The following is a 26,253-nucleotide window of genomic DNA, read 5'->3' as shown; positions in this document are numbered from 1 at the left end:
CTTCTGGCTATTTACCATATATTATAGAATATAACATATCAGCAACAGTAAAATGAATCATTATTTCCCACTGCTCTAAGAAAGAAAAAAAAAGATGAAAAAGTCTAGTGCACTACTGTCAGGTTTAACAGACTTCCTTGATATTGAAATGTGAAAAAATCAGTATATAGTAAGCCTTCAAAAATCACCAACTTGCTTAAATATAAAAAAGTGACCTTAGTTTCTATGACATACGGTGAATTATTTTTCCCATTCAATTTCTGTAGCCAGTATGTTTGTTTGCATCCTAGTCAAGTTACATGTTTTTATATTGCTTTTTAAACAGTCGTAGGTAAGCTCGTGGTTCTGATGTGAGTCTGCATCAAGACTGGAAAGCTCTTAAATAATTTTGTGGTTTCTACCTCCCATCACACCTTCCCCCACATATATCCATAAGCCACGCAATTTACCAGTTAGAGGTAAACTTGAATTTCTTGCATAAGTTATATAAAACCCTCCAGAGTTTTGGTTAGACTTGAGGGGGCAGGGTGCATCAAATTAAACAAATGCATCGTTTTCTAAGACATATCCTTGTAGAAACGTTAAAATGGGGTGGGGAGCGAGGGGTGGAGGCGGAGAGGGGATATACGTCTCAGGATACAGGAAATACGGTAAGAGCGAAAGCGGGAGGAAGCTCTGTGCCCGGAGGGGACCCGCCGCCATCTCAGGTCTCTCGGCTTTGCCAGGGCTAACTGGAGAAAGCTGACGCCCCGGGTCCGGTAATCCTTATGGGGGACCAGCCTTGTGCCTCCGGGAGGTCCACGCTCCCACCTGGAAATACGCGGGAAGCCAAGCCTCCAAAAAAGCGCTGTCTCCTAGCTCCGCGCTGGGATTATCCGGAAGGAACTCCAAACGGAGGTAGTACCACTCTCCCCTCCGCACCTCCTCCTGCATCAGCCGGCCTGAAGTCGCATCCTCCTCCTCCGGAGAAGTAGGGGAATCTATTTCTCCCACCCCAAACCAGGTCAGATTCTTTCTTTCTCATCAGGGACATCCAGGCTCTCTAAAACTTAAATCATGCATTTTCCCTGTTTTTTTCCACGATTTGAAAATAGAAGAAAGAATGTGCAGGCATTAAACAGCCGCTTCACAAAATGTGCTTGGATGAAATGATATTTAGTGGCATTAAATAATTTTAATATTTTAGATTCGATAGTTTTTTTTTTAAGAAATAGACTTGAATCTTATTTTGCTTGAAAATAATTTAATGGGGCCAAGATAGGGAGATACAAAAAATGATTGTGAATTGATAAAATTAAAGCTGGGTGATGTACAGGTTGGGGTTTATTATATTGTTTTATCTACTTTTGTGTGTATTCAAAAATTTTTCCTTTAAAAAATGCCTAGTACAAGACCACTAACAAGAATGTATTGAAGGCCTAATGTCTATGCCCAGCACTGTGCTAACAGAAGGGATTGTAAGGTGAGGCTTCAGAAGTGTGTCTTTCTTTCTAAGGCGGGAGAGTTTAATAAGTTTGTTTTTTAAAAGTTACAATATGATGGTCAAACCCAAGTGCCATAATGTTTGCTTGTTCAAGGTATTCAGGAAGCATGGAGGATGGACCAAGTCACTGCCTGGTAGTAATCATGAGCCATCAAAAGAGGAAGGGGGAACTTTGGGTGGGCCTTAAAGGGTGAGTGACATCTGCCATGTGGAGGGGGAGGGAACGCTTTTTAGGCCTTGTGCTGTTTCCAGAACAAAAGTCTGAAAGCAAGCTTATTCTCGGAACCAGCTTGGCTGTATCTGTGAATCTATCAGGAGGACTAGGTGGTGATGGTACAGTGTTACAGGGCCTTAAATGTTATGCTGAGAAGTGTGCAGTTTGTTTCATAAGCAGTTGTAATATAGAAGGTTTTTACATAAGTAGTATTATTTGTGTTTTGGGAATCCAGTTCTTACTAGCAGCAAAGCAGTCTCCTATTTAGATGAGCTTTATAGAATGAAACAATGAAACCAAATATGATCCAAGTCATATATCAAATATCTTATAATCAAATATCTTATAATCTTATAATCAGAAAGACAGAGGGATCCATTCTTTATTCATGAAATAAACTTTAATGGATCCCCTGCAATGGGTAAACATTGTACTTGGAGTTTTAAGGGGTAGATTATCAACATGTAGTGCCTGGTAAAAAGTAGGAGAGAAACAGATATTTGAGTAAATGAATCAATAATTGATGAAGTCACAATAACAACGAAGGAGATTATGGGTATTGGATTTGGTGGTAGTACAGAAAGATATAATGAGCTCTTTTTCACTTGAAAATATCACATCATTCCATAAAGTATTGCTTCCCTCATCATTACCTCTATCTAAATGAGTAGTGGGGATGAGATAGTGGGAGGCACAAGGAGAGAAACACTCAGATAAAAAGTAAAAGGGCCTGTGCAGGGCAAGAATATAACCATTATTTAATTTTCCCCCAACGATTCAAATAACTGAAAATTAGAATAATAGCTAATATTCGTTGAACACTTTGTATGTGTCAGACATTGTTCCAAAAAGGCTTTGCATAGTTTAATATATATAGTCACAACAACTATACTAGGGAGGTTTGTATAGGTAAAGCTAAGTTTTACCAGCCGGCGCCGCGGCTCACTAGGCTAATCCTCCGCCTTGCGGCGCTGGCACACCGGGTTCTAGTCCCGGTTGGGGCACCGATCCTGTCCCGGTTGCCCCTCTTCCAGGCCAGCTCTCTGCTGTGGCCAGGGACTGCAGTGGAGGATGGCCCAAGTCCTTGGGCCCTGCACCCTATGGGAGACCAGGAGAAGTACCTGGCTCCTGCCATCGGATCAGCGGCGGCCATTGGAGGGTAAACCAACGGCAAAAGGAAGACCTTTCTCTCTGTCTCTCTCTCACTGTCCACTCTGCCTGTCAAAAATAAAAATTAAAAAAAAAAAAGCTAAGTTTTACCAAGTTACACAGCACTAAATGACCAAACTGGGCTTTGAATCCAGAATGTTTGTTTCTAGAGTCTGTGTTCTAAACTACTATGTAATGCACCCCTTCTAAATATTATGTAAACAAGAAATCTTCAAAATGTTCATGGGAAATGCAGGATATCTTTTAGTTCAATTTTCCATAAACGTTTTGAAGCTCCCTTACACAGCTGTTTTGTAAGAATATATCATATAGCATTGAAATAGGGGCAGAGTGGGGCATAAGGACTTGAGGAAGCCAGCAGAAATGAGAAATGGGCAGTAACAGAAGGAATGATTTCACCTTATTTTACTGTTTTTCAGTCTAAAGGGATTGCATTATGACTCCATTTCCTTGGTGCATTCGTAAAATAGTTCACCTGGTGAAGACAGTGAAGATTATTTACAATGCTACCCTGCTTTTTCTGATGTTCTGCACCTGGAAGTTGTGAAATTTAAGGTAACTTCTTGACCAAAAATTTAAGAGGAGGAGGAATAAGAGTTGACTTTGACACATGAAAAATAACTAGCCAAACAAAAAGCAAAAAGCTAACACCAAATGAGAACACTAAAACTATTTTCTACATTATATGAAATAATTAAAATGTATAATATTATAATCTATAAGATATTTATATGTTTATTAATTTATAATTTATTTTATTATATATAATTATGGACTTATAATTTATTTATTTATAGATTGACTCCCAATTACATAATAGTTTCTGGTGTTACTGTGAAATGTATCTTTTTAGCCACATTTTCCAATTGTTGATAAGTGGGAACACAATTTATATTTTTATATATTGATTTATGTACTACAGCTTTTCTGAATTCTATTTATTTCAATAATTTATATATTCTATTAGATTATCTGTTAATTAATTATGAATAATAGCAATTTCTTCTTTCTTATCATATTTTTTCAGCTTATCTTACTGTACTATCTAGAATCTTCCAAGGAGAGAAATCATGGTAGTGGTAGAGGATTTCCATGTCTTGCTCCTAGGAGAATTCTACAGAAGTTTTACCATTCTTTCAATAAATATGCTTTCTTGTATTAAGAAAATTCCTTCTTATTTCTAGTTGACTGAAAGAGTCCCTATCATGAATGCATATGGAGGTTTTTTCACCAAATGCTTTGTCTGTACGTATTGCCATGATCATATGCTTTTTTCCACCATTAATATCATTGTGACAGTGTGCTAAATTACCATAATCACAATCTAATGCATTCCCTGCTTTGGGTTTCATCAAGCTTCTTCATTGATTATTTTATTTTCTACTTTAGTAATTTTTGCTTTTATGTTTATATTTCTCTTTCTGAATTTCTTGTTTTCTAATTTATTAAGTTGGACCTCTGGCTCATTAATTTTTAGTCTTCTTTTCTGAATTAAAAATTTAATACTATAAATTCTCTGCCACTTTAGAAGAATTTCACAAGTTTTATATGTAATATTTCTATTATCATTCAATATTTATTACATTCTAATTTTAAAAAGATTTATATTATTTGAAAGGCAGAGTTAAAGACAGAGAGAGGAAAAGATAGAGAAATCTTCCGTCCACTGGTTCACTCCCCAAATAACCTTAATGTCTGGGCAGAACCAGGTGAAAGCCAGGTCTCCCACATGGGTGCGAGGGCCCAAAGACTTGGGCAGTCTTCCACTGCTTTCCCAGGTGCAATAGCAGGGAGCTGAATCAAAAGTTAAACAGCCCGTATTCCCACCAGTGCCCATATGGGATGGCAGGATGACTGCGCTACAGGCAGTAGTTTAACCTGCTGCACAACAGTGTCAGCTCCCTTATGTTTTCTTTTTCACCTTTGAGTTATTTAACCTGTTCTTTCTAATTTAAAAAAATATGGGCCTCCTTTTTTAAAAATCATATTAAAAAACTAACGTGATTATATATATAATATAATTACATATATTATATATAATTATATAATAATTATATATAATTATATAATAATTAATATATAATTATAGTTAAATTTCTTTTCAAATTTTTTTAAAATCTTAATTTTTTTAATTTATAAAAAGGGAAAAAATTCTTGTATTTCATATATACAGTTTTAAGAGCATAATGGCACTTCCCATCCTAGGCTCCCTCACTCCCACTCTCCCTCCATCCTTCTTTTCTTATTTTTATTTTAATTTTTACAATGGCATACTTTCAATTTTCTTTATAATTCACAAGTTTAACTCTCCACTAAATACAGAATTCAACAAGTAGTAGTAGAAAAACCATTGTTCCTTGGGAGTACAGACGAGGGCTATAAACAATAATCAAGTCTCAAAATGTCAATTTCGCTGATTTACATTACTTTTTTTGTATTCTGCCTATTAGTTACCACAAATCGAGGAAAACATATATTCGTCTTTTTGGGACTGGCCTACAAAACAATCTTTGCTGTAACAGAAAATTAAATTATATACTTGCTGCACATCCCAGCAGGGTATGGCAATAAAAAGTTTCTTTCATTAAATGCATAGAAAAAGTATGATTATGATATTCACCAATGGAGCTATTATTGATATTTATACTGTGGATTTTTAAAAGATTTATTTATTTATTTATTTATTTGAAAGAGTTACACACACACACACACACACACAGAGAGAGAGAGAGCGCACGACAGATCTTCCATCCAGTGATTCACTCCCCAATTGGCCACAAAGACCGGAGCTGCACCAATCCGAAGCCAGGAGCCAGCAGCTTTTTCGGGATCTCCCACGTGGGTGCAAAGGCCCAAGGACTTGTACCATCTTCTACTGCTTTCCCAGGCCACAGCAGAGAGCTGTATCAGAAGTGGAGCAGCCGGGTCTTGAACCGGCACCCATATGGGATGCTGGCGCTTCAGGCCAGGGCATTAACCTGCTGCTCCACAGCACCGGCCCCTATACTGTGGATTTTTAAAAAATTATTTTTATTTAATTTTGCACTTGAAAACTGTAAGAATATTACAAAGAACTTACAAAGAACTCCGATATTACCCTTTATCCAGGTTCCTCAATTAACATTTGCCATGTATACTTTTTTGTTCTCTTTTTTTTCCTCATTCTGTCTCTATTCCTTCCCTATTCGACAGTAATTTGCCCATATCATGTCTCCTTACCTTGCATAACTTAAGTATATGTTGTCAACATCATGAAATTTTATGCCAATGTAATATTCCTGTCTACATTTGTATTCAGTTTTCATCAATTGTGCCAATAATGTTTTATAGCTATTTTCTTTTTTTGGCTTAACTTCCAATGTAGGGTAATGTATTTATTTGCCATGCCCCTTTAGTACTTTTGAATCTAGAATAACACCTGCCTGTCTTTTTCTTTTTCTTTTTCATGAATTAGCATTTCTGATGAGTCTAGGCAGTTGTCCTGTGTATGTCCACAATATGACTTTATCTGATTATTTTCCAATTATTAATGTAGGCTTTGTTAGCGAAATGACTAAACAGCTCCGTCCCTTCCAAGGGACTTGATGTTCTATCATGATTTCGTGGATATCTTGGTGGTACCTTTAGTCACATTTTTGGTGACACAGGTAGAATTATTGTATATAATTAGTACCATATTTCTTATCTAGGTTTTTTACAGCAGAAGATCTCATCATTAAAGGGAGCTCTCATATTTATTTGGTCATCATATTTTCCTACCATAAAGCATTTACCTAGCCTGGCTTGTTGTCTCTCTATAATTCTCAGAAGAGCTTTGTAATAGCTTATGTGTAGTCTCCTTAAGAACCTTTTGCTATGAACTTGACCACTTTTTGTCTCTCATTATGTAAGGGCCTTATCATACTACTTTAGAATGATCATTTTAATAGGCAAATATGATATGATCAAGTTCCTTTCTTTGTAATCTTACGTCCTGACTTGCTGTCTTATCATCTAAATCCTTTGTCTTGAAAAGTATTCCATATTTTCTTGTATGGATTCTGTATTCATTTTCTATTGTAATCATAATAAAATTGTCACAGATTTAGGAGCATACAACAACATATATATTATCTTGTGGTTCTGTAGATTAGAAGTCTAGTAAGTGTCTAATCAGCCCAAAAATAAGGTGTTGGCCAGCTATATTACCTCCTAGAGGCTCGAGGGGAGAATCTGTGTCATATCCATTCAGTTGGTGACAGAATTCAGTTCCTTATTTCCTTGCTGGATGTCAGCTGGGTGCTGTTCCCAGCTTATAGTGGCTATCTGCATTCCTTGGTTTGTGATCACACATCTTCAAAGCCAACAATGACAGATTGATTCTTTCTCATGTGTAGAATTTCTCCCACTTCCTTTGTCATTATTCTCTCTGACTCAGCTCTTGAGAGGTCCTTTGCTTTTAAGGACATGCACAACTAAAGTGTGCCTACCTAGGTAACCCAGAATAATATTCTCTATCTCAAGATCCTTAACTTAATCACATCAACAAATTTCCTTTTACCTTTTAAGGTAACATAGTCAAGGGGTCTGGGAATTACAGGGTGAACATCTTTGCATGACTATGATTCTGCCTAGCACAAATTACATTATAATAGCCAGCCATAACATGATACCCAATATCTGATGCATCCATTCTTTCATTCAAGCAACAAAAATACTAAAGGTCTTCTATTCAATTTGAGGTATTGCCAAGGTTACTCAGATAATGCATCTAACTCACCCCAAAGGTTCATAGACTGGTTTGGTAAGCTCTGTGGATAGAGAAGGGCACAGAGTACTAGTATTATAACAGAAGAGTGCATGACCTAGACTACAAACACCAGGGATGGCCTCCGGTGTAATTCAATATCTGATCTGAATCATAAAAAAAGAGTGACAGTATTAAATATGAATGGATGTTGGTAGAGGGGAAAATAAAGCACTTCGTGTGGTAAGAATATAATGACCAAAGTTACAAAGTTCAAGATAGCCTGTTCTCTTGGAGAGACAGAGATGGATGGTAGCCATAAATTTTCCTGGAGTGGAAAGATGAAGCTAGATCAGCAAGCCAGAGCATAAACATGAAGACATTGTGTGCCATGTTAATTAGGTTGAAGATAAGTCTTAGGAAGGGAAGTCATTGAATATTTTAAGAAGAATAAAATGTTCACAATTATGTTCATATTTATGATGTAGATCATAACAGTGGCCAAGTTGGAGGATAATGCAGGAAGAGATTCAAATGAGAAGACCATTTAAGATGCTTATGTGAAAATCCTGAGAAGTAATAAAGGCTTGAAATAAGCCAATGCTGATTGTAATGGAGTACAAAGAAATGGATTTGAGAAAGGTTAATGAAATGTTATTGATTAGATATTATGTCAGTCAGGGTACAGTCAGAGAAATAGAACCAGTAGAGAAAGATATTGAGAAATGTATTTCAGGATATTTGTTTAAGTCTACAGCGTAGGCTTTTAGAAAAGGCAGGCTGGAATTCTCAGGCATGGACTGAAACTCAGGTTCTCAAATGGAATTTCTCCTTCAGGAAAGCCTTAGCTTTGCCCTTAAAACCTTTCAGCTGATTAATTAAAATCCCCATAGATTATCTAGGAAAATCCCCTTTACTTAAAATCAACTGACTATAGAGGCATCTACAAAATAGCTTCACAGTGATAACTAGATGAGTGTTTGGTTGAATAACTGGGGATTATAGCCTAGTCAAACTAGCGTGTCATAAGTCCATCACAGATGAGTCATCCAAGGAAGACAGGATAATAGAAAATTATTCTTAAATTTCCAGCCTCAATATTGGGCAAAATCACTAACAGATATAAAATAAAAGAGAAGGAACAGGTTTTCAATATTTTGAGTAAGATTGCTATATGGAGATTGCTGCCTGTGACTGCAAGAAAGGTTTGGGCCAGATAAACAGATCATCATCATAAAAATGATAGTTAAAACAAGGGGATAAATTAGATAATTTAGAAGAGATTATATGGACAGAAAAATATGAGTTAAGGAAGAAATTCTGGGCACCAACACTTACAGATTATCTGGAAAAAAGATGAACAGATAAATGTACCTAAGACGAAGGGAGAATCTCAAAGAATTTAATGCCCAACTTTAAGAAGTTTATGGAGGGATGGACATTTGAAATAGTGGTTTAGATGCCACTTGGGATGCCCACATTGCATATTGGAGTGCTTAGGTTTGAGTTCCACCTCTGCTAAGGATTCCAGTTTCCAGCTAATGTGTACCCTGGGAAGAAGTGATGCCGGTGTAGTCGGGCCCCTTGGCTCAGGTGCTTATGGGCATTTGGGGAGTGACCCAGTAGATTGAAGACCTCTTTCTCTCTCTCTTATCTTTGTTTCTTTCATAAATAAAAATAAATATAAGTGTTTAAAAGTTCATGAAAAATGGAATTAAGCGATAAATTTCCTTTGTTGCAAAAAATGTGAAATTCATGCATAGTGTTTTCATAGTACATATTCTTCATAAACTTTGAGGATTCAATACTGAAAAGTATCCATTAATTTGTAAATTAAGTTTACTGGTGAATCTGGCATTACTGCTTTCAGTTTGCTGTGAGAGCAGAAGTCGATTGCATGGGTTTAAGAGTGACTAGTACTGAGTCTTACTAGTATAACCATTCATAGGAGTTGTTTAGGTGAGACGGAAGGATAAAAACTGGATGATACAAAAAATTAGATGTAACTATAAAAAGACTAACAGCCAAGAGAACATTAAAAAGTAATGGTGGAAATTTGCTCATCTTTAGTGACTGACAGTAATAAGAAAAGAGACTGAAGATATAGAAGAAAAGAGAATTCATAATTGAGAAAGAAAAGAAATAAACCTGGTTGTCTGAGGGGGAGGGGAGCCAAAAGAAAGACTTATTTTCTTCTTTGGATAAGACTAGGGTGGTGGCTCCCAATTGAAATAATATAATCTTGAGGGGTTGGTTTGAAAGTTTATGAAAGGCAATTAAGGTGATTATAACAAGCAGAGTGCTCCCTGGCATGTTGTGAGTATGATCACGGATGCTAAATGTTCTGCAATATGCAGGACAGCCTGCACGAAGAAGACATTTTCTACATCCTAGACAACTTTTGACTATCCCGTTGGATGTTCACATAGGTGAAAAATCTGTTTATATTAATCTAGACCGTGAATTGAACTCCATTTAATATACAAAATATAAATTTTACTACACACAGACTTTTCCAGGAATGCAATTACCAGGTAAACCAAGATAAGATGTTACTTCGTTTTGTTCATCATTTTGGAAAATCATGCCATCTACAAAAAAATTCTGCCCTTGGACATTTGAGATATCAGTAACAATAAACCTGTATCAGTTATCATTTGTAGCTACCATATTTATAAGCATTCTCTGTATATTTTTCTGCATAGTTCATTTTCTTCTATTGTCATGCCTCAGCATTTACATATTTAAATGTTTTGCCTCTTTAAAAATAGCTTTTGTTGCATTTGTCTTTCTTTCTTTTTTCAAAGATTCATGCATTTATTTGAAAGTCAGAGTTACACAGAGAGGAGAGGCAGAGAGAAAGAGAGAGAGAGAGAGGTCTTCCATCCACTGGTTCACTCCTCAATTGGCCACAATGGCTGGAGCTGCGCAGATCCGAAGCCAGGAGCTAGGAGCCGCCTCCAGGTCTCCCACGTTGGCACAGAGTCCCAAGGACTTGAGCCATCCTGTACTGCTTTCCAGGCCACAACAGAGAGCTAGATCAGAAGTGGAGTAGCAGGAACTAGAACTGGCACCCGCATGGGATGCCGGCACCACAGGCAGTGGCCAGACCTGCTACGCCACAGTGCTGGTCCCTGTATTTGTCTTTCATATTACAGATACCAAGTCTTTTAAAATTACTTCAGGTTTATTTTAAAGATTTATTAATTTATTTAAAAGTCGAAGTTACAGAAAGAAAGAGAAACAGTTCTTTAATCCGCTGGTTTACTCCCCAGATAGCTGCAACTGCCAGGGCTGAGCCAGCCTGAAGCCAGGAACTTCATCCAGATCTTCCACATGGTTAACAGGGGCCCAAACACTTGAGCCATCCTCTGCTGCTCTTCTGAGGCCATTAGCAGGGAACTGGATTGGATCAGAAGTGGAGCAGCCAGGACTAGAACCAGGTGGCAGCTTAACCTGCTAGGCCACAATACCGGCCCCAAATGCTGGCAACTTTTAAGCATAAATGCAGAGATTTGTAAGAGTAGCTTATGCATGATGCTTTGTGGTAGAGGTTACCATAACTGTTATTCTCAATTCCCGTGAATATAACTTAACCTTTCTGTGATACCTAAAATTCTTTTCTTCCTTTACTTTTTTAAGATTTATTTTACTTATTTGAAAGGCAGAAAGGGAAAGACAGAGAGAGAGACAGAAAGAGATTGATCCTGCATCTTCTAGTTCACTCCCCAAATGTCCACAGGGCTGGTAGGCTGAAACCAGGAGCCTGAAGCTCTATCTGGGTTTTCCATGTAAGTGGCAGGGGTCCAAGCATCTGGACCATCTTCTGCTGGATTCCCATACACATTAGCAGGGAGCTACGTCAGAAGCAGAGCAGCTAGGACTCAAACTAGTGCAATGATATGGGATAATAGGAACTTAACCTGCTGTGCCTCAACACCAGCCCCTCTCTCCCTTTCTGTGATATCTTTCTCTTCTAGCTCTCTTTTTATGTATCTGGCCACTGTCCGTCATTACCATTTTCTGAATACTCTTACTCTGCCCTGATCCTGATTGGGTTGTTCTTAAATAGCCTAGTTTTAATCCTCATTTCCACTTGGCAGTCTCACCCACTGCTCTGAGTTAAATTAAACATATATGTAGTTGACTCACAAATACGTATTTTGAGAACAAATCTTTTTTAAACCTTCAGAGACATGTAACTAACTGCCTGCTGACCCTTTCTCTGTGATGCCTTATCAGCACTGCAAACTGAACACAGCCAAAACTGGAATCTTTATATCATCACCAGCAATACCACAAACCTGTTTTTATTCTTGTAAGTACTAATTTCCCCAATGCAGAAATTAGGGCATCATGTCCTGTTCCTCCTCTTCTGTACCTCCACTGTTTAATCTGTCACCCCGTCATAAAGATTAGTCCTTTAAAATATGTCATGAATTTGTCATTTCCTTCCTCATTCACCTAACTATTCCCATACTCTGGTTTGGACCCTCACCATTTCTGTCCTAAATGACAACAATAGTTCTCTAACTGATCTCCTGCCTCCATTCCTGCCTATTGACTTGGCGTAGCCTCTAGAATCACATCTCTAAAGTAAATATCTAACCATATAGTTTTCCTACTTAAAATCCTATCATGATTTCCTACTTCCTATGATAAAATCTAAACTCTTAGCATGGCCTAACATATTCCTTACGGCATGTTTCTTATACAGGCTTTCTCTATTGTTACTAATCCTTCCATTCCAACCACACATAAGCCTTTTCTTGTATTTGTATTTATATATTACTAGGTTATTTTAATGAACATACTGTTATTTGATGTTCATTTCTTTGGACATTTGGCTATCTCTGATATCTTTACACCCTTGTCTCCCTTGCGAACTTTATTTTTCCACATCTCGTTCATTTGTTATAGACTCTGGAAATTGTATTCCTTGTTCCCTCTCCTCTGCCTCTAGAAGTGAATACTTCCTCTTTGCCATTTCTGTGCTTGGTATTTGTCTATTATTGCACATGTCAAATGCTGACTTGGCAGATGGCATGTTGAATTCTCAGTATAACATCTTCCATCTGGTTCATTAGGAATGTAAAAGATAAGTAAGTAAAGGGCATAAAAGAATTTTATTAGTTTACTTCATGGTTTTTGCTTTATTTTAATATAACTTATAGTAAAGTCCATAAATCTTAAGTGTTTAGCTTGATGAATTGTTTCTGTCTTACATCATGTAGAGTCCTACATACTTAAGAAGAGGAATATACTCTGAGAAATGTGTCATTAGGAAATTTTGACATTGGGTGAGCATCACAGAGTAAACTCATGCAAGCTAAGATGGTTATCTCATCACTAGGCCATATATCCTTTTTTAAAAAACATTTAATTATTTGAAAGACAGAGTGACAGAGATAGAGAGATACAGAAAGAGAGAAAAAAGGAGATATTTCACCTGTTGGTTCACTCCCCAAATGCCAGCAGCAGCCAGGACTCAACCAGGCAGAAACAGAAACCAGCAGCCAGGAACTCCATCTGGATCTCCTACATGGGTGGCAGGAACCCAAGCACTTGAGCCATGATCAGTTGTCTTCCTAGCTGCATTAGCAGGAAGATGAATCTGAAGCAGAGGTGGTAGGATTCAAATCAGCCCTCCAATATGGAATGTGGGTATCCGAAGCAGAGGCTTAAAGTACTACACCACAATGCCAACCCCAAGAAAAAATGCTAATTTGAAATTAATTCAGTCATCATTTGCTGAGAACAGACTTGTGTCATACACTAAACTAGAAAGATGGGACACACAGATTATTAAACCATGTACATATCCTTGAATACCACAGACTGGTACTGGAGACAAAATCATCTTGTAAGGGAGAACATAGCGCTAGGGATAATCAACATAGTGATCCTAGAAAGGAAAAGCTTCTTGGAAGAACTAATGATCTAATCAAGTTTACATTGTAAGTGGAAGACACCTAGATGAAGAAAATTAACAAGATATTTAGTTTTAAGTATTGGTGATTTTGAGGTTCCTGTGGGAAATTAGTGAAGATGTCTATCAGAATATTAGAAATGTAGGCAAAGAATGCAAACTGGATGCTAATCAGCATATATATGGGAGAGTGTAATACTGTATAAAGAAATGGTCACCAAGAATGTAATTCTGAACATTAACATTGAAATGATTAGCAGAAAAAGAAGGTCTTGAAAAGGAAACTGAAAAAGCTAAGGAAGTAAGTAAGGAAAAGCAAAAAGTGAGGTTCCTGGAATATAAGGTAAGAGAGTATCTCAAAAAGAGAGGGTGGTCAACTATGTCAAATGTTTTTATAAAACAAAGACTTAAAAGTGCTCAGTACTGTTGGAGATAGAAGGAAAAATCTATTAAAGAAAGACCTTGGCTAAAGAGTTTGCTAAGAGCATTTTCACAGAGAAGATATAAAAAAAAAGCTTGTAACAGTTTGAGCAGTAAATGGAGGAGTGTGAGGAAGTGAGCGAAGATAGGGAAGACAGTGTTTTCAAGAATTTAAGCGATGATTAGGAGGAAGAAGTAGAGAAAAATAACTGAAGGGGCACCTGGGGTTAAGGGAACCCCTCTTTAAGATGAAAGAAGACTTGAACTTCTTTAAATATTGATGGGAAGGATAAAATAAAGGAAGGGAAGCTGATGAGACAGGAAAAAGTACATTTACTTTGATTAATAGATAGAACATGTAGACTGAAAAATCAATAAAGCAAGTGGATTTGAGCAGCACTATAAAACAACTAGCCCTAAAAGACATGCATAGAACAACACTCCATCCAACAACAACAATATTCACATTCTTCTCAATTGTTATGGAACATTCACCAGGATAGATTAAATGTTAAGCCACAAAACAAGCCCCAGTGGTTTTTTGTTTTAAGATTATTTATTTAAGAGACAGAATTACACATAAAGAGAAAGAGATCAGCCACCCACCAGTTCACTTCCGAAATTGTTGAAATGGCTGGGGCTGGTCCAGGCTGAAGCCATGAGTCTGGAACTCCATCTGGGTTTCCCACAGGCGTGGTAGGGAACCAAGCACTTTAGTCATCTTCTCCTGCTTTCCCTGGCACATTAGCAGAGAGCTGGACTGGAAGTTGAGTGGCACTCATATGAGATACCATTTTCACAGCTTAACCTGCTGTGCCATAATGCTGGGCCCCTCAATGAATTTTTTTAAAAATTAAAATTATATAAAAATAAAACTATACACTGTATTTCTAAAACTATGATAAAATGAAGCTAGAAATCATTAACAAAGGAAAACTGGAAGATCAACAAATAACCCAAATTAAGCAACAAATGTTTCTTTTTTAAAAATTACTATATGTTTTTATTTTATTTATTTGAAAGTCAGAGATAAAAGAAAGAAAAAAATATCTCCCATCCACTCGTGCACTCCCCAAATGCCCACAACATCCAGGACTGGCCAGGTTGAAGCCAGAAGCCAGGAACTCAATCCAGGTCTCCCATGTGGATGGCAGGGACCCAGCTACTTGAACCATGATCTACTGCCTCTCAGGGTACACATTAGCAGGAAACTGGAGGGAATCCAAAACTAGTACTGAAATCCAGGAACTCTGATGTGGTATTCAGGCATGCCAAAAGTTGTGTACTAACTACCAGGCCAAATGTTTCAAAGAAATTATTCAAAGACAAATGTTCAGGAGGCTGGCATTGTGGCATAGTAAATTAAACCTCTGCCTGCAATGCCAGCATCCCATATGGATGCAAGTTTAAGACCTGGCTGCTCCATTTCTGATCCAACTCCCTACTGATACATCTTGTGGGGGGCTGCAGCAGAAGATGGCCCAAGTCCTTGGACCTGTGCACCCATGAGGGAGATCTGGTGGAAGCTCTGGACTCCTGGCTTCATTATGGCCCTGTCTCAGTCATTGTGGCCATTTGGGGAGGGAACCAGTGATGGAAGATATATCTCTCTCTCTCCTCTCTCTCTTACTCTGCCTTTCAGATGAATAAAAAATCTTAAAAAGACATGTTCCAACAAATGTTTCAAAGAAAAAACATCATAAAAGAAACCAGATAATACTGTGAAATAATTAAAATGAAAGTACAGTGTTCAGAAGAAGATTTACAGCTATAATTGTCAGCATTAAAAAAAATCTCAAAAGCCTTGAGGAACTAGAAAAAGAACAGCGAACAAAATTCAAAGCTAGAAGAAGGAAGACAATAATATAGAGTGGAGATAACTGAAATAGAGAACAGAAAAAGAATGAAAAGTAAAAAAATGAAACTGAAAGATTGTTCTTTGAAAATATCAACAAAATTGAAGAAAATCTTTTTTTTTTTTGACAGGCAGAGTGGACAGTGAGAGAGAGAGAGACAGAGAGAAAGGTCTTCCTTTTGCCGTTGGTTTACCCTCCAATGGCCGCCACGGGCGGTGCACTGCGGCTGGTGCACCGCGCTGATCTGAAGGCAGGAGCCAGGTACTTCTCCTGGTCTCCCATGGGGTGCAGGGCCCAAGGACTTGGGCCATCCTCCACTGCACTCCCTGGCCACAGCAGAGAGCTGGCCTGGAAGAGGGGCAACCGGGACAGAATCCAGCGCCCTGACCGGGACTAGAACCCGGTGTGCCGGTGCCGCAAGCCGCAGTGCCGGCCCAGAAGACTGACAAAACTTAACACATACCTACAGTGATAATCAAATCAAAAATGATAATGAAGACATTTGTATATTACAAAAATAAGACGTATTAGAATATTGCAAACAGTTGTACAGAAACAAGTTAGATGACTTAGATGAAATGGACATATTCCTGGATGCACAGGAGTTACTAAAACTGACTTAAGAAGAAACAGAAAATCTGAGCAAACCTATGAGTAGAGTGATTGATTCAGTAATCAAGATCTTCCAAACAAACAAAAGCCTAAGAAAAGATGGCTTCGGGGCCAGTGCCTTGGTGCAGTAGGTTAATCCTTCGCCTGCGGCACCAGCATCCCATATAGGCACTGGTTTTAGTCCTGGCTGCTCCTCTTCCAGTCAAGCTCTCTGCTGTGGCCTGGGAAAGCAGTAGAAGATGGCCCAAGTCCTTGGGCCCCTTCACCCATGTGGGAGACCAGGAAGAAGCTCCTGGCTTCGGATGGGCACAGCTCCGGCCATTGCAGCAAACTGGGGAGTGAACCAACGGAAGGAAGACCTTTCTCTCTGTTTCTCCCTGTCACTGTCTGTAACTCTACCTCTCAAATAAATAAATAAAATCTTTAAAAAAAAAGATGGCTTCACTAATTCTATCAAACATTTAAAGAGGAAGTAACTCCAGTCTTCCTTAGACTCATCTAAAAAATAGAAGAGAAGGAACCATTTACAAAGCCAGACCCCGCAAGACATGACAAAAAAGGAAAATATAGAACAATATTCCTTATAAATGTAAACACAGAGATCTTCAATAACATATTAACAAATTGAATCCAACAGTATATGAGGGGCAGGCACCGTGGCGCAGTAAGTGAATCCTCAGCCTGCGGCACCGACATCCCATATGGGCACCGGTTCTAGTCCCAGCTGCTCCACTTCCAGTCCAGCTCTCTCCTATGGCCTGGGAAAACAGTGGAAGATGGCCCAATTGCTTGGGCCCCTGCATCCACATGGGAGACCAGGAAGAAACTCCCGGCTCCTGGCTTCGGAGCGGCTCAGCTCCGGCCATTGCAGCTCTTTGGGGAGTGAACCAACGGAAGGAAGACCTTTCTCTCTGTCTCTCCCTTTCACTGTCTGTAACTCTAAGTCTCAAATAAAATAAATAAAATATTTTTTTAAAAAAACAGTATATGAGAGGACTTCAACAAGTTCATTGAGAAATTGAATTAAAAGTTAAGTTTATTTTGGTGCAAAAGTTTTGAAATCCATGAGTACAAGGAGTCTTCAAAAAGTTCATGAAAAATGTGTTCCATGGAAAAAAAAATTGCATGGATTCCAAGAGACTTTGCACCAAAATAAATATAATTCCTTTTCTATGAACTTTTTGAAGTAATTTCATGCTATACAGATAGGAATATATAGGTTAGGCACCAAGACCAAGTGGGATTTGTATCAGGAATGAAGATTAAAAGGGTGTATCAACATAAAAAGTAGCAATTAGTGTAGCACACTACATAAATAGAATGAAAGAAGAAAACCACATAAGCATAATAACTGATGGGAAAAAAGCATTTGACAAATCTAACACTGTTTCATGATAAAATGATCAAGAAACTAAGAATAGCAAGAACTTCTTCAACACAATTAAGGACATCTGTGAACAGTGAACAACCAACAGAATACTTACCATTGGTTGACTGAAAGCACCCCTTAGCAAAAAGCCATCAACACCTGCTTTCAGCACTGCTGGTAACCCTTGTACTGGAGATTCTAGACAGTCTAATTATGAAGAAAAAATAAAAATATGTGGCAATAGCTAAATGTTGAAATAACCTGAAGAAACAGATGAATTAATGAACACATTTTGGTATATACATGAAGTCAAATGTTCTAGTATTCAGCTATAAAAGCAATGGAATACAATGTACAACATGAATGAACTTCATTGTGCTAACTGAAAAAAGGCAGAGAAGGTCACATATTGTGTAATTCCATTGTTATGAAATACCCAGAAGGTAAGTACAAACACAGACTAGGAATTGATAAAGGCTGAGGGGTTGTGGGAGAAAATGAACAAAAGATACAAGTTTCCTTCTGAAGTGATAAAAATGTTCTGGAGGACATAAAGTTGATAACTGCAAAACATAGTGAATGTGCTGCATACCACAAATTGTTCACATTAGAATACTTAATTTTATGATAAATGAAATTTACTGCAGTGATTTTTTTAAAAGATTTTTATTATTTATGTGAGAGAGAGAGAGAGAGAGAGTTGCAGACAGAGACAGGGATAGACAGACAGAAAAGAATTTCCATCCCCTGATTTACTCCCCAGAATGGCCACAATGGCCAGAGCTGGGCTGATCCAAAACCAGGAGTTTTTTCTGGGTCTCCCACGTGGGTGCAGGGGCACAAGCACTTGAGCCATGTTCTACTGCCCTCCCAGGCTGTAGCAGAGAGCTGGATCATAAGAGGAGCAGCTGGGACTCGAACTAGTGCCCATATCGAATGCTGGTGCCTTAGGTGGAGGTCTAGCCCACTATACCACAGTGCTGGCCCCTGCAGTGATTTTAAAATTATAAAAGATTGATTTGGAAATAGATGCTTCTAATTAATCCTGACATATGTCATAATTGAAAATAAGAGGAAAACAACTCAGGGGCTGGAATTTCACACAACTGTTTTTTTTTAAACTTTTATTTAATAAATATAAGTTTCCAAAGTACAGCTTTTGGATTACAGTGGCTTCCCCCCCCCCCATAACTTCCCTCCCACCTACAACCCTCCCATCTCCCACTCCCTCTCCCATTCCTTTCACATCAAGATTCATTTTCAATTATCTTTATATATGGAAGATCAATTTAGTGTAAATTAAGTAAAGATTTCAACAGTTGGCACCCACACAGAAACACAAAGTATAAAGTACTGTTTGAGTACTAGTTATAGCATTAATTCACATTGGACAACACATTAAGGACAGCGATTCTACATGGGGAGTAAGTGCACAGTGACTCCTGTTGTTGACTTAACGATTGACACTATTGTTTATGGCATCAGTAATCACTCACACAACTGTTAAGTCATGCCTTGGTAAACCCACATCTCATATCAGAATCCCTGTGTTCAAGTTCCAGCTAAGCTTCTGACTTAGCTTCCTGTTGATGCATGCCCTGGGGGGGCAACAGGTGATAGCTCAAGTAGTATGGTACCAGTCACCCACATGTGAGACTCCTATTGAATTCTGGGCTCCTGGCTTTTAGTGTGACACAGTCCTTGCTGTTACAGGTATTTGAGAAACTAAATGGAGGATAGAAGATTCTCATTTCTCTCTCTCTCTCTCTCTCTCTCTCTCTCTCTCTCTCTCTGTGTGTGTGTGTGTTTCTCCCTCTCTCAAACAACATGAGAAATACATAAAAAAAATTAAAAGCATCAAATCAGTTGTCTACAAAGAACTCTCAAGTTAAGGAGATAGAGAATGCATTATGTAGGAGTATTTAGATATTAAATACTAATATTTCTTATTTTAGAATTGTGTGTTAATACAGAAATTCTATTCCTTGTCACATCAATTGTGTGGGAGAATGGCAGTCAATCTCCACCAGGGTAAAAATGATCAGAATAAGGAATAAACTTACTGTTGCAAACTTTTCCCTTATTTTTGATGACACAGAAAAGAAGAAACATTTTAACACAATCCAGTTTTAAAAATATAGGGTAAGGGGGCCCATGCTGTGGCATGGCAAGTTAAGCTGCTGCCTGCAGCACCAGCATCCCATATGGGTGCCCGTTTGAGTCCAGGTTCCTCCACTTTCAATCTAGTTCCCTGCTAAAGCAGCTGAGAAAGCATGCAGATGCCCCTGCACCCACGTGGGAGACCCAGATGAAACTCCTGGTTCTTGGCTTCAGTCTAGTCCAGTCCTGGCCATTAAGACCATTTGGAGAGTGAAACCAGTAGATGGAAGACCTCTTTGTCTCTGACTGCATTTCTCCCTCTCTGTAACTCCACCTTTCAAATAAATGTCTTTAAAAATATCTGTCTATCTATATGTATATATAGGAAGATTTCAACAACCACGACTACAGCTTGTCACTAGATCTACAAATGTTGAGGTGCATCATCCCTACACTTACAAACCAAAAAAAGTTAGAACCTGAAACTTATCAATATACCATGAGACTAAGTTTCAGCCTCTGCTTTAGCTTTCAGCAGCTCCTGATCAAAACCAGAAGGTAAACAATCAGAACTATTTTCAGTGGACAGCTATTTGAATGGGAAAGAGGAAGTATCTGTCTTGTACTCCCAAATGCTATCTCCCAGTAATTTGATTAGTTTGTTTGACTCTTGGTTTTTAACAGATTCAACACTGTTTGTAGATACAACACTTATTACATGATATTCCTTTGCTCCCTACCCCTCTTCCTCCCATCCTCCTTCCTTCTCCATATCTATCTATCCGCCTTTTATTAGTTTTTGACATAACCACTCATTAGTTTGAAGATACCCATTATCCTCCACTCCCCCAAACCTGCATTCCAGTGCCAAGAACCCATCCTCTCCTTTCCTTTTAGTTTCATTAAAATATGTTTTACAAATAACTAGTCTGCTCCTTAGTCACCAGGAGTGCACTAAATAGCAGAAGACAAAATGGGCTGTTAGTGAGTTACTTTTCGGCACCGCTTCTGAGGCCCTGTGGGCTCCCAGGCAGGCCGCGGGGACCTCGGGTAGCAGTTGGGATGGCCAAACACCACACCGGCCTTGGGAGGAAGTGCAGTCTGGCTGCAAGGCTAGCTGACTGGCAGGACTGGCACCGGGACCCAGGGAGCTGGCAGCTCTGAAGGCAGGTTGCTCCCAGACAGGATTCCCGCAGGTTGAGGGTCCCTTTGAATTGGGTGGTCAAACTAAGGCTTGGTGGCAGGTGTGTCTTTCCTGGCCTCCTACCCTTGTTTCTTTTCCCTTTTTTTTTTTTTTTTTTGAAGTTGCAAAAGGCGGAGGAGCCTCGGTGTGGAGAGGCACACCACCCACGCCTGACAGTTTATCTGTGGCGCCACACTGCCATCAAGTGGAAAGTGTTGGTGGCGAGGGAAGGGGGCTCGGCACAGGAGCAGGCAATAGCCAAACAGTGGGCAGATGGGGTGGCAGCGTCCCTGCGGCTGCAGCTCCACAAGTAGCTGGTGGCTGGCACTCATCCCCCCTTCACCCCTGCCCCCGGCTCCCTCCCAGACACACGGTCCGCTACCGCGGTGCTTTCTGCTATAGAAGGTGCTAGGGCCAGGGTAGTCCATCATGGCGGCCGGCTGCCCGTGAATGTGGCCTGAGGCCGCCATACGAAAAATGTCCCTCCCCCAGTACCTGTTGTCGCCTCTGCTCCGGGTGAGGACTGGGGCAGTACTCTCCGGGGTACTTCACCTAATGGACACCAAGGCTAGGGGCTTCCCGTGGGCTCACTCCAAAATGGCCAATGGTGAAGCTCCGCCCCCTGGGCTGAATTCAGGCCCTTGGGGGCTGTCTGCATTTCTGTGCCAGAATCTAAATTTAGAGTGCAGTCGAGCCTCTGGCACGTTTGCAGCTGGTGCTGGTGTTTGTGCTCCTGCTGGTGGTGACGGTGGGCGGCAGGTCGCCAGGTGAAGGGACAGGGCGAAGCGCCCTGGCACGCACACTGTCTTCCGGGCCTCTGTCCCCGGGTAGGGAAATTCCAGGCCTGGGCCTAGTCTCTTCAGCCAAGCACACGCCTTTGCCTGTCTCTGTGCCTGGCTGAAGGCGAGCTTCCCTGGTGCTTGGTGTTTTCAGACACAGTTGCCGCTGTGGCTCCACAAATGACTCATCCTGATCCCAGCCCTCCTCCACCTCTAGTCCTACCCTGTCCTCTGCTTTTTGCAGCCTCAAAATAAAACACCAGCAAACCAGAAACAACCGCCCCCGCCCCGAACCCAGGGGCCTTGCCTTGGGCCAGTGAGGATTCTCAACCAAGAGTAGCCAGGCTGTACCCCTTCTCTCTGGTTTCTTGTCTTGGATACACCCTCCATTGAGCACATCAGAGCCCCTGCTGCATGGTGGAGTTTTCAGGAGCAGGGTTGGGGTTGGGAGGTGTTGTGTGGATTCACCTCTGAGTGAGAGCCTGAATCCTGGCCAAGAACAAGGGCTTGTTGCTTGTGTGCCTTTCACCTTTCCCTCTCCAGCAAAATGTGTGTGTTTGCGGGTGGGGGGCTGGGGCATGGTGCTGCTGCTGCTGCTGCTGCTGGTGTTGGTCATCTGGAGAGAGAGCTGTGTTGCTTAGAGCCTATTAGACTTCTGTAGTCTTCGACTCAAGTGGGGCTCTGGGCCTGCTCCTGATTCAGACAGGAAAGGAAATGAGTGATTGGGGGACACGTGAGACCAGTTCTTAAATGCTTTCCCAGCAGACGCGCCACAAAGTATGGGAGCATGAATTTACACACACACAGCCTGGTGGGATGGGAAACCCTGATGACCTTGCTGTGCAGGTATCCCACCCAACCCGTGCCACTGGGACCCCTGAATCAGCATGGAGCCCAGTGCTCAGTGCATTGCATAGTACCCAACGTGTTTTGCCTCTTCACTTGAGTCCTCCACACCACAGATGTTGGCCCCAGGCAGGGAGACACAGGCTTTCCTAGGAGAGAAACTTAAAAACTCTGGGCCATTGCAACCTGGGGAGTATGCAGGTGGACGCCCACAAAGTGGAGTTAACATTTCCTTTGTTCTTCCACTTGAACGTATCCCTAGAGGGAGTTCTGGCCAGAGAAAGAGATACCCTCATGCAAACAGGTGTCACCTCTCTGTCTACTCGCTCTGTCTGGCTCACACACAGATGCACAGAAACAGACACACAAACACACATACACATACACACTCAGAACTGTCAGGCATACAGTACTCTGGAGTTTACCCTGATGTTTAGTAAACTCAAGGTCCCATCCAACACCTGTTTTGGGAAAATGTAGGAAGAGGGAAATGCAGAGATGTGGACAGGGACCATCCTTTTTCATGTTCAACAGCAATCCCTTCTCACCCCTTCCTGAGTCTTCATGTGCTTCCATGTATACTCAGGCAAGCGAGTGTTCCAGTTTCCCCTTACATGAAAGCATCTGTGCAGGGCACCCCAAGCCAAGCTAAGGGTGCCAGTTGAGCTTCCTGGTCCCCACTTACTACTGTTTCGTGTTCTGGCTTGCCATGAACAGTAGTGGATGAAGTTTTCCAGGCATGAAGGGGGTGGGAGATGGGGAGCCTTAATATCTTCGTGTCAGGGTGCCACAAGCCTGTGTCTGTACCCAGTTCAGGTCTCTGGCTCCAACAGCTGAGGCTCTTCCCCCAGGAGGCCACAGGCTGCCCTTCTGTATTTCATCTGTGTGCGAGGGGATGCAAGTCCCACTTGGTCCTTGTTCTGTTTTCTACATGACTACTGCATTATGATGTTTGTCTCTGCTTCTCCAGTTCTTGTTTTGTGGAGAACTGATTTCTGCATGGAAGGCGGGATGAGATTGGGTGGGAGCACGGGGGTTGGATCCTGCAGGAGAATGAACTTTCTTTGCCTGTGCAAGTAAAACCATCTTTATTGACTATTGCAATGGATCACCTGCCACTTGTACCCTCCCTTTGTCAGGTCCCTGCTTACCTCATCCTCTCATCCAGTGGTGAAAGAGGTTTGCTGGGTTTGTGTATTGTGGTCACAGGACATACTATCTTCTTCAGGGTTTGACATGCCTTTGTCTTTTTCTGGGTTGTGCAGTGGGGGCTTTGCCTTCTCTCCTGGCTCTTCTCCAGTAGACTGCAGGATGTCCATTCAATTTCACTTTGACCCCATTCAGTTTTCCTACACTATCACTGTGGCATGAAGTTTGCTGCTGCTTCTCAAATTCTTGTTTCATGGATGATGAGGTTTTTTTTTTTTTACCAAAAATAATTGTGTTCCATATTTTGTCTTTCCTTTTTAAACATATTAGTACATCATTTAAATTATAGCATAATAGTCCAGTGCTTAAATGTCACTGTGGCTGTGTTGACTTCCAAAAAATGTTAGTAATTGTAGATGACTCCTCACAAGTACACTCAAGACAGAAATAACATGTAAGCTGGATTGATTGACAAGACTGGGATATTTCAGACATTATTCCCTTATAATAAATGCTTGCTGGAAAATAGAATTGGAAGAAGTAGTTCTGGTCATCATCTATTATCTTGCTATACCCGTTGGAGGGAAGAAGGCAAATTACTCGGTATCATTAGAGCCATACTGACATTATATTGAGCCCAAGTATGCCACCAAGAGCTCACAGTCACCATGGTACTAAGCACAGAAGGCAGAGAGTGGTTTGTCATGAAGGTCAGGGACCTACTCTGGTCCTGATCAGCTGATAAAGTTGTTCACTGCTTCTATGATTGCAAAATCCAGAATAGCACATCAGATATTTGCTTCATCTATACCAGAGAATGCAGACCGAGTGGAGAAGCATTTGTTAAACTTGAATCTGAAGATTAAGTGAAATTGGCTTTGAATAAGGACAGAGAAACCAAGGGACACAGTATGTTGAAGTATTCAAGTCCAACAGTGTTGAAATAGATTGGATGTTGAAGCATACAGGTTGGAATAGTGCTGATACTTCCAATAATGGCTTCGTCCAGCTTAGAAGACTCCTATTTTGTTGTAGCAAGGAAGAGATTGGTCAGTTCCTTTCAGGGTTGGAAAATGTACCAAATGGGATGACACTGCCAGTGGATTTTCAGGGGTGGAACACAGGGTAGGTAGGCGTTTGTGCAGCTTGCATCACAGGAGATAGCTGAAAGGGACTTAGAGAAACACAAGGGAAGAATAGGACACAGGTACATTGAAATCTTCAACAGTAGCCAAGCAGAAGTCTGAACCCACTGTGATCATCCTCAGAAGCACATGACTATTCAGCACAGCGCCCAAGTCCCTGTGACAGGCCAAGGGTTGGCGGAGGTATAATAGCATTGGCAGAGGAGCTGGCTTTGAAATGATGAGGCGGAGTGCCTATGGTGGAGATTATGGAGGCTATGATGACTGGTGGTTATAATGGGTATGGCTTTGGGTCTCATAGATTTGAAAGAGACCTCAATTACTACTTCTCAGGAATGTCTGATCATAGGTATGGAGATGGTAGGTCCAGTTTCCAGAGCACCACAGAGCATTGTGTACACATGAGGGGAGTTACCATATAGAGCCACTGAGAATGATGTTTATAATTTTTCCCACCTGTTAATCCCATGAGAATCCATATTGAAACTGGACCAGATGGCAAGGTTTCTGTTAAAGCATATGTTGAATTTTCTACTCATGAAATGGTAGCTCTGACCAAAGATGAATTTAATATGCAATACAGATATGTGGAGCTCTTCTTGAATTCTACTGCAGGAACAAGTGGAGGAGTTTATAATTACAGCTATGTAGAGCTTTTTCTGAATTCTACAGCAGGATCAAGTGTTGATGCTTATGGTAGCCAAATGATGGGAGGAATGGGCTTATCCAACCTGTTCAGTTACAGGCATCCCATTAGCCACCAGCTGAATGGCAGTTATGGAGGTGGTTATGGTGGTCAGAGCAGTATGATTGGATATGACCAGTTCCTTCAGGAAAACTCCAATGACTATCAGTGAAACCTCACTTAGAAAATCATTTAACAGGTACTACTACAGAAATAGAAGCTGTGCATTTATGGGAGTGGAATAGACTGGGAGGGGTTTTTAGTATATCCAGTCTGATTGACAAATGGGACATACAGTTGATTGTGACAGCTTTGGGCAGCTTCCTCTCTTTCTTTGTTTCTCTTTATCTTTCTCATTTTTTAAGAAAACAAAGATTAAGTTTAATGTATTCTAGGCTTGTGATTCCTGCTCTCTGGAAAGTGAAAGTCAAAATTGTTTTAAAACTTTATGCTCAGTCATTTTAAACATTGAAACATTTAGCTAGGATATAATAACAAAGTTCAATGTTGAGCATACTATTAAAAAAATGTTCAGCTTTTCTTAAGTCTTAAGTTGTAGGAGTTTACCTAAAGCAGGAAGCATATTT

The 26,253-nt window shown here is 40.3% G+C and overlaps 1 protein-coding gene and 1 pseudogene across 6 annotated transcripts in view; both read left to right on the top strand.

Moving 5' to 3' along the window:
- Positions 1–669: 669 nt before the first annotated feature.
- NBDY (negative regulator of P-body association) overlaps positions 670–26,253 on the top strand; it is a 29,320-nt gene continuing 3,736 nt past the window's right edge. Inside the window, exons 1-4 of one of the 6 annotated variants that reach the window (XM_062184125.1) lie at positions 670–1,003; positions 1,578–1,673; positions 3,287–3,422; positions 11,786–11,911. In XM_062184125.1, coding sequence (XP_062040109.1) covers positions 768–974 — 207 coding nt within the window. In that variant the 5' untranslated portion in view covers positions 670–767 and the 3' untranslated portion in view covers positions 975–1,003; positions 1,578–1,673; positions 3,287–3,422; positions 11,786–11,911. Of the gene's footprint in view, positions 1,004–1,386; positions 1,463–1,577; positions 1,674–3,286; positions 3,423–11,785; positions 11,912–26,253 lie in introns of all 6 variants that reach the window. The other 5 variants (XM_062184123.1, XM_062184122.1, XM_062184124.1 and 2 more) reach the window with 5 other exon arrangements.
- LOC133752772 (heterogeneous nuclear ribonucleoprotein H2-like) lies at positions 24,505–25,850 on the top strand (annotated as a pseudogene).

Source organism: Lepus europaeus, chromosome X (assembly GCF_033115175.1).
Source record: "Lepus europaeus isolate LE1 chromosome X, mLepTim1.pri, whole genome shotgun sequence".
NCBI lineage: Eukaryota > Metazoa > Chordata > Mammalia > Lagomorpha > Leporidae > Lepus > Lepus europaeus.
Note: the sequence above shows the minus strand (reverse complement) of the source record. Positions and strands in the feature narration are given on the sequence as shown.